General features: G+C 39.4%; 1 protein-coding gene across 1 annotated transcript in view; it reads right to left on the reverse strand.

Annotated features, from left to right (window-relative positions):
* RGS22 (regulator of G protein signaling 22) overlaps positions 1-19,016 on the reverse strand; it is a 98,118-nt gene that overhangs the window by 13,475 nt on the left and 65,627 nt on the right. The window contains exons 17-23 of the mRNA XM_042461186.1: positions 18,588-18,680; positions 17,379-17,551; positions 15,529-15,691; positions 12,861-13,019; positions 10,550-10,618; positions 5,022-5,183; positions 2,215-2,394 (exon numbers count right to left, since the gene is read on the reverse strand). Of these exons, the coding sequence (XP_042317120.1) occupies positions 2,215-2,394; positions 5,022-5,183; positions 10,550-10,618; positions 12,861-13,019; positions 15,529-15,691; positions 17,379-17,551; positions 18,588-18,680 (999 nt within the window). The remainder of the gene's footprint in view (positions 1-2,214; positions 2,395-5,021; positions 5,184-10,549; positions 10,619-12,860; positions 13,020-15,528; positions 15,692-17,378; positions 17,552-18,587; positions 18,681-19,016) is intronic.

Raw genomic sequence — 19,016 nt, forward strand, 5'->3', positions numbered from 1 at the left:
AAAAGGTAATAATTATCTTTAGTTTTTTGTGGTTTTTTCAGGCAATGTGGCCATATTCTAGAGGAGTTTCTTCCTGACGTTTCGCCAGCATCTGTGGCTGGCATCTTCAGAGAATACGTGCCTGAAAAAGAGTGGGTATATATATACTGTGTGACCTGGGAATGCAGGAATGATTTGCATGTGTCTTGTTCTGTTGCTAATGGCAGGCCTCAGGGTGGGAGGGTCTGCAAAGGAGGAATAGTGTCTGCTTGATTAGTGCTCATTGTCTGCTGGGAAACCCCTGACCCTGGGACATTTCTCATTTGCATTTGTGGAGTCTTCATCTTGCTATTTTTCAGGACTGGTAGCCAAACCTTGTTTACTTTAAGGGTTTCCTCTTTCCTGTTGAAATTATCCAGATGTTTGTGGATTTCAATGGCTTCCCTGTGCATCCTGACATTGTAGTGGTTGGCATGGTCCAGAATTTCAATGTTTTCAAACAGCATTTTATGCCCGGGGTGGTTTGTGGCATGTTCTGCTACTGCTGATTTTTCTGGCTGGCCTAGCCTGCAGTGTCTCTCGTGTTCCTTGATTCTTGTTTGCACACTGCGTTTGGTGGTCCCTATGTAAACTTGTCTGCAGCTGCATGGTATGTGGTAAACTCCTGCGGCTGTGAGAGGGTCTCTCTGGTCCTTGACTGAGCGAAGCATTTACTGGATTTTCTTTGTTGGTTTGTAAACCATTTGAAGGTTGTGCTTCCTCACCAGTTTCCCTATTCTGTCAGTGACTCCTTTGATGTATGATAAAAATACCTTCCCTTTGGGTGGTTGTTTGTCTTCCCTCCTTTGGGTATTTCTGGGCCTGGCAGCCCTTCTGATGTCTGAGCTGGAATAACCATTAGCCTGTAGAACCCAGTCCAAGTGCTTCAGTTCATCTTCCAAGAAGTGGGGTTTGCAGATGTGTTTTGCCTGGTCTAACAGTGTTTTGATTGTGCTTCTTTTTTGTCCTGGGTGATGGTTGGAGTTCTTGTGCAGGTATCTGTCTGTATGTGTAGGTTTTCTGTATACTGTGTGACCCAAAACGTTGGTTCGGTAATAATTATTGTTGGCCAAACAGTGTTGTTTTTACAAATGACCTTATTTGGTCAGTGGAGCAGAATAGGGGGTTGTTTTTTAAATAAGGGGAGAAAAGAAAAGAACAAAAGCCTTCAATGGCATTGCTTATTTAAAGAAAAAGATCTGATAAAGTCAAGCTGCCCTTGTCCATTGAAAACATTTGTAAAATGTTTGGCTCAGATTCAGTGATCTCTGTGCATCTGCACTCGATTTTTCATATTAATGTAAGGTCCTCCTTATGCTGTTTTAGACACCGCTCTCAAGGGTCCCCTGACTTTCTGGAGATGTTTTTCAGGGATCACAAGAAGCTGATGTGGGTAGGGGTTTTCAGCAGTACCAAAGGTTGTATATAATCTCCTGGGTTACTGGGTACAACTGGAAAGACTGCCTATGGAATAAACTTTATACAATATTCTTCAATATTCTAAAATCTGGCTCTAAATTCAAGGCCCTGATGGAACAGCTTTATACACACAGCAGATATTCACAGGCAGAAATATCAGCTCACAAAAACCAGAGGACTCTTCTACCACTCAGATCTAGAGCATGGAATCCCTATTTTTAAAACAGACATGTGAATGTGTTACTTCAAAATAATAATAATAATAATAATAATAATAATAATAATAATAATAATTTGTTGATGTTACTCTTTTAAAAAATCACATTTTGTTACTCTTTGGCAATTACTTCTTCATTTTTGTAAGTACTAAAAATAACCCAAATGTCCTCCTTAAAATAATGAGTTGCAGTAAAGAGGACTGTTACTCAAAATATATTCCTGTTGCCATTTTGAAAGAAAAGATGCTAATTCTAGGGGTGTATCTACCCTGTAGAAATAATGCAGTTTGACACTGCTTTAAATGCGATAGCTCCATCCTATGGAATACTGGAAGTTGTAGTCTCATAAGTCTTTAGCCTTCTCTACCAAAGACTGATGATTCCTCACAAAACTAAAAATCTGATTCTGTAGGATGGTGCAATGGCAGTTAAAGTGGTGTCAAACTGCACTATTCCTACTAAATACACTCTCAGTTTTAAAAGAACGTTACTTGCATTGTGTCCCTTCCAAGATATGTTTAAACCCAGCACTTTAGAAAGATCTGTTCTCTCTATGTACCTGTGCTTCCCTAAACACATAAGGGCCCAGCTCTTTCCTTTGCTCAATAATCTTCTGAGCTTGCTCTTCGGGTATGTCAATCTGAATTGCTGGCGGAATGGATGAATTAATGAAGCACCTGATGATTTCTGTGATCTTCTTCTGGATTATGGCATCGTCACAATGCGAATGACACATATCCTGCAAAAGCAAGAATAGAATATGACAGAAGTATGAGGAAAGACACCATTAATACATTAGCTCTCATATTTTAAGGTTTTTTTAAATTCATCTGTGGAATATATTTCTGTACCACTCATCAGCTGAAGTCTCTCAGAACAACTAAAATATTTTTTAAAAAGAATTCAATGCAATACAATGCAAAACTGCATAGAAAAGTAGTAGACATAAAAAAAAGCAAATAAAAAGCCAAATTTAAAGCAGTGTAGAAATGTGTGTGTGCGAGCTAAAGGCCTGAGTAAAAATGAAGGTTTTCTCTTTGTGACACATAGATATCAGGCTCAGTGCCAGGTGAGCCTTCCTGAGCAGAGCATTTCAGAATGACAACACCCAACTGACAGGGTTCCCTCTGAGGTTGCCATTCAGTGCCATCACTAGCTATGGAGTCACCCAGGGCAGGAATAGTGCATGTGCTTCCCTCCTGTTTCTCCATTACTTGTTTTTCTCCTTAGGAGGAAGCCAGGGGTGGAGCAGCCAAGAAAGGCATGTATTCACCCCTCCTGCCACAAAGAGGGAGGAGGGCGCAACCAGTTTTCCTCCTTTTGCAGGTGTCACCTGATGAAGTCTGCGCCTCTGCACTCCCCAAGTGAAGCCACTGTTGCCACTTGCCTCACTTCAGCAGGGAATTAATCTCTCAAAGAAAGATCTCAATAATTGGACAGGTTCGTGTAGGGAGAGGCATTCCTTAAGGTAATCTAATAAAATCTAACCTCATAAGAAAAGCGCATTTATTAACCTTTTATTACATCACTGTAATAATTATTATTTTAAAATGAGGTTTTTAGCCGCTAAGACTTGTCCAAAAGTGGCCATGCTATGCCACTGGTGACTTTTCTTTTAGTATTGCACCAAACATCCACATAACCATCATAAAATGCTGAAGTAAGAAAGCCTGTAGGGAGGTAACAAACTGAATTTTCCACCATCTTCATGGCATGGCTTTCTCACTGTTTCAACAGAGCCCTTAGCTGTTATCAAGAATTCACTCGGATGAAGACATTCAAGGCCTTTCCTGTTTATGTGTTCTCTGTTTCTGCACTGCAAACCACTGCTGTCTTTATCCAGTTGTCATCATTGGAAAAGAAAAAGAAAACTGAGGGATGGAATGGCATGTCCTGAAAGGGGAGTGCCTGAGACCAAACAGAAGCAATCTGCACTGCAGGTCCCACATTTCTATTCAAATGGCCATAAGAGGCCTGCAGAGTATCAGAGCACAGTAAAAAACAACAAAGCATGCACACTTTCAGCTAGTGACATTAAGTATTCTCAAAACAGTTTAAAAACCTCAGATTTAATAAATGTTCAGGTCTTATGATTCCACAGTGGATCTATATGTTTATATGTTTATTTTGAGGGAACTTCATCTTTTATTGTTAAATATTTGAGGCCAGCAGACAAGGGCTCTTTGTTCTCTACAGGTGGTATCTCTTGTTCAGAACCACACAGCGGCCATAATAGAAGAACTTAATATCTTTGACACAATTGCATGACTCTTGTGTAAATAATGAGAGGTCTTTTCCCCACATGAAACATGAACATCAGCGTCAGGCCTTCTGGTCTTTTAGCCACATAGTTCCTCAATACTGTTGTAGTAATAATTTTTACATGAGAAGGAATAAGGTTTCACAGTGGGTTGTATTTACATTAAGTTTAACAGAAATAAGGGAATAGAATTCAGAGACATAGGCATGCTAGTCTGGAATATCAATATCCAAAGTGATCTCAAAGATGCTATGAATCCCTTTGCATAGAAATTAGGGAGTGGTCTTTTACTAGCTCATTGTTATTGGCTACTGCGTGCTAAATTGGACCTGCTTGAATTATGGTCATTAGGGCTACCCTATTTAGAATTTATCACTATTAATGCCAATTTGGTTGTAAAACTATACCAAGATTAAAGCAAATCATGGCCAACTCAAGATATTTTGTTGCCTGAGACAAATAAGAGTACCAGTCCCAATATGAATGCTGACTGGATTAGGAGTTGAATCTTTTTTAAAACTGACAATGCAAGAACAGCATCCTCTGTCCTACATGACGGCAAAAGGATATCTTAGAGGCTTCAGGGAAGGTTATACAGAACACATTCTTCTTCTTCTAACATCTGCTGCTTGAGGTGATTGCCTCACATTGGCTAAAGGTAGGGTGGATGAAAAGTATACCATGGAGGGGAATTAACACTGGAGAGAAGGTGAGGGAACATGGGAGCACATGACATGCTGTCAGGAGCTTTATGCCTACATAGGGTCATTACAGGGCACGTCTCCTTTCATTTTGACAAAGTCTTCCTCCTCTTTCCTAACAGAAGTCACAGTAGATTTTCTAGTATTTCATCTGCTAAATTAAAAATAATATCGTTTCTTCTGGTATGCAGCCTCACAGCAGAGGCCTCCTTACCTTGTCCACCTAGTCTGGGAAACAATTTGCCATGACAGGCCTTGAGGAATCAGTGTCATCCCCAACTTTCCCATTTCTCAAAGAATGCCTTTGCTCTAAAATAGAAATATCACTGTTTCTGAGAGACAGCATTTATTTCCGTTCTTGGACAGAATTGTACCTTATATTTCCGTTCTTGGACAGAATTGTACCTTATATTTCTGCACCTCTTGCCAAAAGATTACCCCGTTCTCCAGTAAATCTCCTTTCAGTGACACAAAGCGCTGAAACTGAAAGGCCGTGATGGGATTCAACAGGGCTTTGCGGAAAGTTATTATTTCCTGAGATGAAGAAACCCACTTATTGTCCACATGCTGTCAAGGGAGGGGGGACATGGGAGGAGAGAAAGCACAGTGAATAAACTTCATTTCAAAAAATGTAGTAATAAAAGCATTAGTTAGGGTAAACTGTCTGATGCTTATCTTTGCGTTGACCCTAACGTTCAGTAGTTTATTACATGGACACAATAGAACTTGGCAACCATTTGCTCTCTCCCACTCTTTTGTTTGATTTGGGCAACATTTCTTTGAAAGGGACAAAAGGGGAAAGGAAATGACTAACAATGATTTAGAACATATGACTCTCTACTGTAAGTATGGAAACAGCAATCATTGTTGATTATGGCAATAAACCTTCTAGGGGGAGAGGGGTTATGAATAGAAGGAGAAGGAGATCAGTTTGGGATCTTCTAGAAACAAACAAGAGAGTGGAAGAAACAGGCAAACCACAGACTTTCCAAGTATAAAACTCCCTTTGACAACTATCTTGCTAAGAAAAATGGCTTTGAAATACATTGCCATGATTGTGGACAGAAGCAGAGAGTTTGTTGTTTCTGGAACATTGTTTCACCAACAGTAAAATGTGAAATAATGTTATCAAGACATTTAGGAGACCTTTATACTGGAAAACCAGGAGCATGGAAAGCAGGTGCAAACAAGCAGAAAGCTAACAGAAAAGCTGAAAGATAAGGAGAGACAATCTAGGGGTAGAAGAATGAAGAAAAGATTACACTACCTAAAAGCCCAAGAACCAGTTTGGTGTAGTGGTTTGGATGTTAGACTAGGGCCCTATACAGGCAGGCCAAAATAAAGCTGCTTCAGGTCACTTTGGAGGTATGTGTTTCAATAATGCATGCGTCCTAAGAGTCTGGAAGCTGCACCAAAGCTGTACTCCAGTCCTTAGGACTGGAGCGTGGCTTTGGTGTGGCTTCTGGACTCTTAGGATGCATGTATCATTTAAACAGCATACTTGCAAAGTGACTCGAAGCAGCTTTATTTTGGCCTGTCTGTATCAGTCCTAGGACTCTGGAGACCAGGGTTCGGATCGTTGCTCAGCCTTGGATGACACTGGACAAGTCACATTCTCTTAGCCTCAGAGAAAGGCATGGCAAACCCCCTCTGAACAAATCTTGCCAAGAAACCCCCATGATAGTTTCACCTTAGAGTTGACATAGTCAGAAATAACTTGAAATAATATCAGCTTCAATGAGGGGGCACTTTTATTGCTAAAACAGGAGCTTTCTACCATAGCTTGGAAACAGAAGGTTCCCTTCTTTTATTTCCAGACTACTTCCATGTACTCCTCAAAAATCTGCCCAACTTTTTCACCCATACCTGTCTGAAATGGCACAGGCAATTGGCAACTGGGTAATACCAGATAAGGTATACAGAAGTCATGGAGGAGTTGCAAAAGAGGTTATAGAGAAACAGAAGAGGGCTACTGGGGCAGAGTGGACTCTCTTTTATTGGATGTTTTAAACAGAAGTTGGATGGTCACCTCTCAGGGGGCTTTAGTGATGGATTACTACACTGGTAAAGGAATGGAGCGGAAGGCCTTTCTATCTCTATGATTCTGTCATTTAAGTCTTGGGACTGAGGTTCATACATTTGTCTGTCCTTTTCGGAATATATATATAGAAGTCTACTATCACCAGCATTAAACAATATACTGGAGTTATATCACTACCCTAGAGGGGGGGGGAAAGCACTTCAAGTAGGCACTACCAGAATAATGTGCATCTGGAACTCCCACATTTTACAAAGTGCAAAATGAAGACACCAAAATTAATGTGCTTTTTCTTTGAGTACTTTATGATAACTTGAAAAGTGACATGTTTCACTTCTCAATTATCTTATATTGTATTATCGTATCTTATTTGGTAAGGTCTTTTTTACAATTAAATTCATTGCTATTCTCAACAACAATAGAGTCAACATAAATCACATTATTTCAGTTGTTCTAGTATAGTTTGGATTAGTAATGAGATTTAGGCATTTGCCTGTTGCATGAGAGGCTATTAATACTAATAGTGAAAATCCATGCTTGATTCCATTTATCAAACATATCTGTAGCAGATCCTACATTTCAAGCATGTGATTAAGTCCTGAGTTTTGCATTGAGTATGTTCAATAGTGCATAATATTCCAAACATATATCACAATACTTTTTAGGCTTTTTAGACTGTTTCAAGTGATACTTTGGACCTTATAGTTTAGGAGTAACTAAACTTTGAACTTTCACAATTCACATCAGGATGGAACCGTGGTAGTTAAAGTGGAGTCAAACTGCATTATTTCTGCAGTGTAGATGCATCTCAAGTTGGTTCTTACTCAGTATGCTGAATTATACCAAGCTCCATTTTGGTATGATTTTGCCTTTGCCTGGCTCCTCTTCAAATGTTTCTCTCTGCTTGCTCTATGTCCTTGCAAATATTTCATCCTGATGTACATCCCAGTCTTGTCTTGGTGTCTTGCCTTTGCCTGGATTCCCTTGTTTTCCTACACCTCTGTGGTCTTGAGCTAAGCAATTCATGATTATATCCCAGCTGGCTCCTGGCACTGGCTAACTAGCAACAAGGAGCCTAGACAAAAAGAAAAATTCCCCACCCTTCACATAAATGAAGACAGCATGTGTTAGAAAGGGTCTGGTACTCTTTGAGAGAGAGAGAAAACGAAGAAGAGGGAAAAAATGAAACCCACCCCTCCTGAGATATGTTACAATGCTTTAAGATGTTTAACAATTGATATGATCTTCATGTTAGAGTGCAGTTCTAAATGAAACAGATACTGTGAGATATGATTAATCCTGCCCACTTTTCCTGCATATTTCAAATTCTTTTTTGGTGACTGCATTTAATCACTCTCAATAATAAATTATATTCCAGATGCTGGAGTGAACAGCTTGTCCCAATGAGTCTACCAAATGTAGAATGAACAGAAAATATGCATTAAGATGACATACATTATTTCCTACATTAACAGTCATGGCAAACAATTAAATGTTATGGAAGTTTGGGGGGAAAGTTCTGATAGCAACGGTGGTGGGTTCAGAAGCCAGTTATTTCCTTGCATGCATGCAAAGAGCTCTTTATTGCATTTCAGTTTTGTTCTAGAAAATGCAGTATGGTGATCCCAATCCAAATCGGAGTCAGTCTACTGTCCACATGTGCCTCAGGAAATATTGTGGTTTTGTGTGCTGTCAAGTCATTTCTGACTTATGACAACCCTAAGGCAAACTTATCACAGGGTTTTCTGGGGCTGAGAGCATGCCACTCACCCAAAGTCACCTAATGGGTTTCCATGGTCAAGCGTGGATTCAAACCCTGATCTTCAGAGTTCTAGTCTTGCACTCAAATGACTACACCATACTGACTCTCTCAAGAGGTATTGCAATAAGGCAAATATTAATGGAATGGACCACCATTGCCCAAGAGTCAAGGCTCTAACCTGCACAGGAAATGATGTGCCTGGCTCCTCAAGATGTATTTGAAAAGAACATCTAGCTTCCCAGAATAATTGTCCTATAAACTCAAGTCTGCCTCTCTATATAGATACATACATATCTGTATGCATACATGCATAAGACATACACATTTCCATATATCAGACAGATGTGCATGTATGTATAGAAATAGTTTTGAGTTTACATTGGGTTTTGTTTTTTTTAAATAAAGTATCAAATGGTTTTGTTTGTTTTGTTTGCTTCCTTCTGTCTCGTGAGCCTAGGGACTGCTTGCTGTGAAACTCCGCCTTGAACAAAGAAATTACAAAGGAAGACTAGAAAGAAAAACTGCTGAAGTGAATTATATTTATAAATGTATATATTTATAAATATTAGCAGAGGTATGAACAAGGACAGCGCTTTCACCATTTCATGATACTGCATATATTAACACAAGTGTCCTCAGTACTGTACATATAACAAAATTAATTTTCAGAGAGAGTTGTGAAACATGGGACTTTTGCTAAGCAGACCTGTTGCTTTCACACATCATCACTAACTGTCCACTGTAAAAATCTGAGAGATCTGTATCACCTTACACAGCCCTTTGAAAATTTTGGACAAGGGTCATGATTTGCATCTTTCTAGAACCCATTACAGTCTAAGTATGCCTGCATACTAAATACTATTAAATTCTGCAACTGAAGAAGAGGGTTTCTACACATGAAAGCTCATGTAAAAATAAAAATCAGATAGCCTTAAAGGAGCTGCCACTTTTTTTTATCCCCCTTCATCCCTCCGCTTTATGAGACAGCCTGCAAAACCCTTCTCCTCATTCCATCTCAGTGAAAGCATTCAGATGACATCACTGTTTGACATCAGGTCTTCCCCTACCCTTCCACTTTCCCTTCCCCCTGCCTACTTTGTGAAATATTCTGTCTGACAAACAGATCTGATGACCTCAAAGGTGTGGGTGGATGTTCGTGCTTTTTTTGTTAGCCCAGTAAAGGTATTACCACAATATGCATTTTGAATTTTTCTTACAGCCCAAACAGCTGCTGCCGCTAATGTTAATGCTAATGCTGGTTTCCATGCCCCAATTGTAACCATGTGCTAGGTGGGAGCAGAGGGCAGAAATAACTACTGCATTAACCCTCCTGCACCAGGATGGGACATTTTAGTCCCACAGAGTCATGTGTTGTTGCAAAATCCACATTCAACATTGTCACCTAAACAACTATAGGCTCCCATGTTTTGAGCACTTGCAGTATTTTTGTTCTTTTTCAGCAAATACAAAAAAAAAATCTGAAACAAAATATATCCCTCCAAATATTTTACCCATTGAGGGACTTTTTTGTCCCAGGCAATGTAACATAACATGAGAAGCAGAAATGGAATCCTCTGGTTACCAGTAGAATGACCCCATTTAGTGAGGGAGAGGTACACTGACATTCTTGTGGGGTCAGAAAGTATAGGTAGTTTATATGAAACCCTACTTCTAATCAACAGTAACCACCATGCAAATCTAGCCCTAATCTTCAATGTTTTTATATATTTTCACTTAAATTTTTTAAAAATACAACTTACTTAACTGCAAGAATGTTGTGTTTTTAAACCTTTTGACATAAAGTTACATTCATTTCTCTAACTACAATAGTTATAGGAACAATGTGATCCTATATTTTATAGAAGCCTCTGCAACCTGGTACCTTCCAGATGTCTTGTTTTGTAATTTATGTTGCCCATACTGGCTTGGGGTGATGGAAATTGTGGTCTAATACATCTGGAGTGCACCAGGTTGTGAAAGGTTAGCTCATAATACCAGGCATATAATGATGACTGCACTTGTTCAGCACTGAGCAAGCTTAGTATTTGTATCAAAATGGCTGAGGAAACTCTGCATGCTTTAGGGACCTGTAATGCTGAAATTCAACAAAAAGCAAGGGAAAATGGAGCTTGCCTTCCACGGTTCTATTTTCTTTTCAAATCTCTGAATTAAAATATCTTCTGCAGCATCTTCTAGGTGTGGCTGAAAGCAAATAAAGAAAAAGGCAGCATGGGTATTGTTGATGTGCACATTGAAAATGTTTCTATGTTCTACCTTCTATGTTATGTAATTGTTTTGTTTTCAAAATCAGGATTAAATGTAATGTTCTCCAATAAATATAGCAATTCTCATCAAAGTTAAGGAAGCTAATATATGGACAGTCTGGTTGCCTATACCTGCTTTCTTAAAATATGATGGGAGTTTGAAAAAGCCTCCTTCCCAAATTAGCTGAATCTGTCCACTTTTGGAAAGAAAGGCTACTTGGCTGAATGAAACATTTCTCAAAACGCACAGCAGCTCATATGTCTACCAACATTTCCCAGAAGTGATTATTTTTTTTCTAGCTAAGAAATGTGATATAACAGATCTTGAAGGAGTAGGAGGAAAACACAAATAAGCTGGGTGTTTGTACATTACCAGTGAAAGAAACAAGCTAGTGTACAAACAGCCAGCTCCAATGCCAGAAATAAATAAAGACTGCTTTGCTGCCTGATGCTGCTTCCTAGCCAATGTAGCAAATATTAATTCCTTCATATAGTCAGTCAAAGATGTGGCTGATCACCAGTCAAAAGACTGCCTACTTAACTATTGTGCAGAAGAAGGGAGCAGAACTATTTGTGATAGAATAGGCAGTCTCAGATGGAAAGCTGGGAGAAAGTGGTACGAAAAACAGACACAGCAGAATGTTAAAAAGTCGCCCTATTTTTCTTTGGGCTTGTTTTCCTCTGTGCTACTCAACAGCTTCCAGCTTTCATGTGTTGCTCCAGTGAGGGAGAGATGGTGTATGGAGGGAGGGTGGAATTCTACAGCAAAAAGATCAAACTCACTGCACCACCACCCTTCCCAAATTACACCCTGGAAAACTTGCCAGATGTGGAGACAGACTTTGTCTGCCTCTGATGTCTTCAGTGGCTAACAGGAACACCAGCTAGATGGGGTCAATTAGAACAGAAACTGCATCTGTTAAAAATACATAGTGTGTGGCTAAGTTTACTCCAAACTAAGTGCATGTGGGCCTCATCTGGCCTGGGACTACTGTAAATAGGCAGGGCTGGCTTACCGTATATACTAGACTATGGTCCAAAACACACTACAGAAATAATCCACTTTGAGACTGCTTTAACTGCCTTGGCTCAATGCTAGGGAATTCTGGGAACTGTAGTTTTGTGAGACATTTAGCCTTCTCTGTCAGAAAACTCTGGTGTCAAAATAAACTACAGTTCCCAAGATTCCCTAGCACTGAGCCAGGACAGTTAATCCTCAAACTGGATTATTTCTGCAGTGTGTTTTGGACCTATAAATCAACCTCATGTATATATTGAGGGTAGGTTTTGGGACCGAAATTGTGGATTTTTATATGACCCATGGATAAATCAAGTGTGAAATGTAGGGGCATGTAACAAAGCATCTAAAGGATGAAGCAAAGGAAAATAAAGCCAAAGGACTTACAAAATTACGGTAGGCATTAACTGTTTGTGCTCACACTAAAGGCTGGATGGATGAGCAACTAAAGGTGGGTCACTGCTTCCAGGACAGATGACACACTTGTCTTTCACCACTTACATTATAAACCCATGGATAAGTCGACTCAGGTTTTTTGGGTCATTTTTTTTGAATAAAATTTCTAGACTTATACATGAGTATATACAATAAATCTCCTCTTCCCTTAAGTTGTTGTTATTTTATTCATGTATATCCTCCCTCTCGTCCACTACAGGGACTTAAGGAAGCAAATCTAGCCCTAACCTTCAAAATTGTAATATATTTTCACTTAAGCCAAAAATACTGTACAATTTACCAACTGCAAGAATGTTACGTTTTTAAATCTTGGAACACCAAGATGAAATTGAACTTATTTTTCCCTTTTCACCCCATCCCATTCCTTGCAGGAGCCTGAAAAACAGTAGTGAGAGTCCAATGGTCCCAATGGAATCATTTTAGTCCATGAAGAAAGAAGAGGTGAGAGCTGAATTTAAGTGGTTAGCAGCTGGGTTTGAGCCTTTCCTACTGGCACATGGTGATCTGCATTTGGGGTAGGCACACACAAATGTATTTGGAAATAAGAAAGAAACTGAAGCTTACTTGCACACTCTTGTGTTTAATATAGTATTTGCTTTAGCTCTTCCATCTAACATGCTTCACATATTCTTTTGTCTATGTCAGCTTTGAGATAATTGATTATTCTGTTGCAAAATGCACTGCACTATGAAAATAATTATGTTACCTTTGGTTTTTTCTTTGGTCCTGATTCTTCACTTGAAAAATATAGTGGCAGCCACTTTTTCTCAAGCCTTGCCTGGATGCTTTTTTGAACCTCTAGCAGGATCTTAGGACAAACTTGTTCATGAAGTATTTGTCCCCAGCCACCACCTAATTTCATTATCTTCAGGGGAGAGAAATGTAAATACATCAGTGGACTGCAGAGACGTTGTTTCAACAACACAAAAATCTTGGGAAAGTTAACATGTTATACTACAACTCCCAGAATTTCCCATCCAGAATGGACAATGGCCATGTTGACTTGGAAGTTTTGGGAGCTGTAGTCCAATTTTTCCAAACATCCGATTATCCCCTCCACCCCACCCCTGGCACGCCAGTTCTGACTACAACAGCAGCAAATGAAAAACAAAAACATTTTGCAGAGTTTAAATACTTCTCAATGTCTGGCTGTATGTAATTCCTATTAAAAATGATGTCAGCTAAAGAGTACTGCACAATATACAGTCTAAGCATTATCTTTTCTAGCAAATAATCATTTACAATTGTTGTTATGTATCTTCAGATCAACTCTGACTTATGGCAAACCTCTCTTAGGGTTTTATTGGCAAGCTATATTCAGAAGAGGTTTTCTATTGCTAAGGTCAACAGTGTGTAAGTTGCCCAAAGTCACCCAGTGGGTTTCCATGGCTGAGTTCAAATCCTGATCTCCAACACTCAGACCACTACATCATACTGGCTCAAGGTTACCCTGAAGGAGCCTTCTGCAACTGGTATCCTTTTAATATGCAACTCTTTTTAGGGTTTCATGAAAATGCTGAACATCAAAGGAGTCACACAGATAGAAATTCTTGCACACATCCAGGTGATGAACAAACCCTGCTCTGTCCTTGGAATTTTATAAGGGTTTCAGATGTCCACATCTTAGGCTGTCTTTGAGACCTATCAAATAACCTTTGCAGAATATCCTCTTTCCCTCAATCAATATATTCTAAAATAAAATAAAATAAAATAGCTGAAAGACATGCTGGGTAGGGCACAGGGCAGGGAGGTGGGGTTAATGTGGAGTCAGAGAGATAGTGTGCCATGACGGCAGCAGCCCCAGTTGCACAATTAAAAGATGTGTGATAATGGCTTCTCTACAACCAGTATGTTTCCATTTTTTTAAAGCTGACACGATTGCTGCAAGAATGGGGCTTCTGTGGTAATGTCCATAATAATATTAGAATTTTCAGGCAGCAAATTAAAAACAAATTAAGACATTGTGCTTGGAAGCATCCTGCTTTGAGTTAACCGTTTTCCCCATCAGCTAATGAACCAAGGTGTCCCTGCATTGTATGATGATAAGGTTGCGGAATGCATACAGGTTATATGAGGCAGTGACCTAGGTACTAACAAGGTAGTAACCAAGTTTAATCCTACTTAGGGGAGACTCAAGGAAATCTGTGAGGCTTTAACTGTGACCTACAATTTTAGTGGGTCTACTATAGGTAGAAGTAACTACAGAGTTAGCCTAAGAGATGTTAAATAATAATAATAAATAAAAATTTTATTTATATACCGCTTTTCTAAAAATCAAAGCAGTTAACAACATGTGCAAATACAATCTAAAACCATCAAAATACAAAACATCATATAAAACATCAGAACACCAACTACAGCAATAAAACCACATCTCGTGCCAGCTCAACAGTGCTGACGAGGGGGGGGGGAGCACATCGGGAGTCAGGAGTCAGGGTATGCCTGCTCAAAGAGGTGTGTTTTTAACCCCTTCTTAAATTGGTTCAGTGAGGTGACCGAGCGGAGCTTATCGGGAAGCGAGTTCCAGAGATTGGGGGCCGAGATAGAGAAGGCCCTCCTGGTGGTAGTAACTAATCTGACCTCTGGAACTCTTAATAATTGCTTCCCGGTTGATCTGAGTGTGCGGGGCGGATTGTACGGAGAGAGGCGGTCCTCCAAGTACCCTGGGCCCAAGCCATTTGAGCTTTGCAAGAGTTTATCAAACTGGGAAAAAAGATGAGAGCATAGCGGAATGCTCCTGTCAATATTGCGTGATTTGCCAAAGATTATCACACAATGTTGCAAATATCCTGTGATTATCTTGAAATAAAGAGGAATTATAGCGCCACTTTTTATTCATGGGATTTCCCCATGAATAAAAAATGGCACTATAATTCCTCTTTATTCACAGGATAATTGTGCGATATTTGCGATGTTGTGCGACATCGTGGGATAATCTTTTCCAAATCACACAATATTGACAGGAACATGTCACTACGTAGATGCCATCTTTCAAATATAGTTTCCCAAAGTGAAATAAAATTCAAAATTAAGAGAACAGCACTTTAACAACAACAGCAACATGTTGAGGTTTGAAGTATTCACATATTCAAAAGGCCAACAGAAGATAAACTAAACATAATCAACTTCAAATATTCCTAAGATAAAGTGAACCAAAATAAAGAAGTTCATTTCAAGAATCAACTCGAATCCAATTAAACTATGTTTTGGGGAAATTGAATTTTTCCATTTCCAATTTTGCCCACAAATCTACTTGCTTCTAATGATGGGCAAAAACATAGGGCAAATCTCAACAGCGTTGAGTGCAGTTAGGAAAAACAATATATGCATCCATAGCAGTAGCATTTATTAAGATTTTAAAAGCAAACGGTTACCTGCTCTTGTTCCTCTTTTGTAGCTGGGCTATCAGGTCCAAAGAAGTATTTCTTATTTAGATATTTATTTTTAATCTCCTTAGATTTTTCTTCTCTCTGTGCTTTGTTTTTGTGGAGCATCCTCCTGAACTGCTCAATGTCTATCCAGCACATGAGGTCTACACTACAAGTAAGGCAAAGAGTATTTCAGTGTTACCTGTTTTCACTAACAACTTATTCATGGCTTTAGCCAAAGCATACAGCTTTTATCACATAGGAACTATAATCTTATGCACATTGACTACAACCAAATTCAAAATCCACAAACAGAGATAACTTTATTGGGCCAACTCCAAAGTATAAAATACATTATGCAAGCTTTCTAAGCTTCACTGGTTTCTTCATCAGACAAGGAATTAGGGACAAAGGGCAATAAAAGACAGGTAATAATATTTCAAATCCATGAGTAACAGAAAAATAACTTTCCTTGAGATCCAGCTGTCCCTCTCCTGTATGAAACTAGTCCTCAATTGGCCAAGAAAGGGAGTGGCCTCTGTCTGCATTGAAATCCCTCAATACAGAGGTACCCCGGGTTACGAAATTAATTCATTCCGCCGCCACTTTCGTAACCTGAAAAGCTTTCGCAAGCCGAAAACCCATAGGCGCTAATAGCGAAAGCCGCGATTTGGTGCGAAAAAGCGCCGAAAAGCACCAAAAATTTCTTTCGTAACCCGAAATAACCTTCGTAACCCGGAACAGTTTTTTTAATTGATTTTTTTTCGTAACCCGGAAATTTCGTAAGGCGGCGCATTCGTATCCCGGGGTACCACTGTACCTTATTTACTCACAACAGAGTAACATCTGAGAAATAATGTAGGCTTGTAACATCGTTACCCTTTTTTCTCCTGTATGATTTTTTAACATCTTTGTCTGATGAAGAAGCCGGAAATCACCACCTACCACTGTATTTGGCCAGTCCTCCAGCAACTACTACCACCTCCACCATCCTATCTAAATTTAGACTGTAAGCAGATGTCTGGCTTTAGTTTATGCTAGTCTGTGAAACATCATGTACACTTTATAATAACTAAATAAATGATTGCACTATATGAACAACTTCAGCTAGGCCAACCCCATTGCATAAGCACCAAGTGGAAGACTTTCAGTGCAGAGGGGTCAAGGAAAACAGGCACAACACATGACACAAGAAGTGCTCTCTTGCAGTACCATACAAGGTGGTATGCCATAGTGCCTTGGTATTAGCCATGCACAAACTGATAGGTGCATCCCGGAATCTCTTATGACAAGCCATCTAATGAGATGGGTTGAAGAAAAGATGTTGGACTGAGTGTTGTTGGTCTGCCAGTCAGTCTTGAGTCAACTCTGCACACACCTCTTATATTTCTTTTCTGTGGATAATGTATATCTGTAGATAGGAAACAATTGCTTCTTCTCTTAAGACAGGATGAAGGGGAGGGTTCTATCATATGTTCCCTGGAGTAGAAGTGAGGTTCAGAAATGATGCACATACATCCATGTTTTGTATGCACCTAGACACACAACTACTGCTGGGTGCTACCAGCTAGCCACACAGAGCCTAAAAATCCAATTCTTCTTGGTGAAATAGTTTTTCTTTTGTTTTAGCTATAATAGTTTCCTCATGTTTGTGACTGCCACATTGTTAGATTACAACTGTAGTCATCCCCAGCCAACACTGGCAATGAATGTATACATGCCTGGTTGGGAGGGAAAGGCATACATCTAGTCTCTGAAATATTATCTGCATAATGAGTTTAGATACTGGTATCATATACACCACCCACATAGATAGGTTTTAATGACAAGGTCACACTCTGGTATAGCAGAAATACCTGGCAGATTGCTGTTCAAGAAAGATTCTGAACTGTTCCAAATCCAGCCGTTTCTGCAACAATTCTGCAATGCTGTATGGCTTATCTGCTTCAGGGAGGATTTGAGCTGGGCGTTCTGCAACTGTAGTGGAATCAGAGCGCTCTGGGACCTTGTCTTCTTCCACAGCCAAAATCTAATGAAAGAATTGTATAATGCAGTCCAGATAACCTCTTAACCCAGCTTTTTAAAATCCCTGTAGATTTTTCTATCTTCCTTCTTTGTACAGATAGCTATCACTTTCGACTTTTCCACAGAAATGGATTTCAAGACCAATGATTTAAGGGGATTATTATTATTATTATTATTATTATTATTATTATTATTATTTATAAAGCACTGTAAATTTACACAGTGCTGTACATACAATCTATTTAATTGGACAGTTCCCTGCCCTCAGGCTTACAATCTAAAAAGACACGACACAAAAGGAGAAGGGAGTGGTGGTGGGAAGGGCCCTGTCTAGTAAGATAATACATATAAAATACATATCAATACAGGAAATGATTCAATAAAACAGACAACAAAAGAACATCAAATAGCAAGTGACAATTATGCAATGCTTGGGAACGCTTCTCTGAACAGGATGGTCTTCAGCCCTGTTTTGAAGCTGGTTAAAGAAGTTATGGCTCTTGCTCGCGGGGGAAGAAGGTTCCAGGAGTGAGGGGCAGCGAGTGAAAAGGGGCGAATCCGAGCTACATGTATCATGATTTGTGAGTAGGAGTTACAAGGATAACTATTGTAAAGCCTCCTATCATTGCCATATACTGTAGCTTACTTAACAGCCAGAGCTTGGAAAAATTACTTATTTTTAAGTACCAGAATCTACCTGGGAGCTTGTGAAAGCTACCATCCAAAGAAGTAATGTTCAAAAAAATGGTAAGCATCATCACTGATGAAAAACTGAGAGCTAGCTAATTAATATTGTTGATTGTTTCAGCAAGTCACTTCTCATGAAATGCATGCAACACCCCTCGGGCTGTGCAGTTTGTTTGTACAATCTGGGCAATCACATGAAGAGCATCTCGTGAAAGCCAGCAAGGCTGAGACATGGTATATAAAATACTACTGTTTCATAAAAGTTTTGTTCCAGTCAAGAAATCTAAAGTGTTAACCTCCTGATGGTAGGGAAAAATAAAGAGTTTATTTTTGCTAATAGGTGCTTGTCTTACCTCACTCTTCTTGGAAATACTCTTTTCATGCAAAGCCTGCAGCTTTCTAAAGTACACTGACTCCAGCTGTCGAGTTTCTTCCACCAGCTCCACCTAATAAAAATAATATCTTATGTCATCCACATAGTGCACATTATAGAGAAGAAAGATGAAGAGGTAGGAGAGGCAGGCTGCCAGAGACAGTGGGTAGAAAAAAGCAAGGTTTGCCAATAACAAGGCAGGTGTTTAGAAGGCATATCAATGAATGTTGCTTCCTCTGGAGCAAATGATTCAAAGAGATTTGCTGAGACAGCTAAAGTAAACATTTCTTCTTAGAGTAGGACATGCTTCTCACTTAGGGGTACTCCTTCATACAGAACAGAATTAAACTATGGGATTCACATCCACAGAATATAGGGAAGGCCCAGGGACATAGCCAAGGGGGGGTTC

The sequence above is a fragment of the Sceloporus undulatus genome, chromosome 4, assembly GCF_019175285.1.
Source record: "Sceloporus undulatus isolate JIND9_A2432 ecotype Alabama chromosome 4, SceUnd_v1.1, whole genome shotgun sequence".
Classification (NCBI taxonomy): Eukaryota; Metazoa; Chordata; class Lepidosauria; order Squamata; family Phrynosomatidae; genus Sceloporus; species Sceloporus undulatus.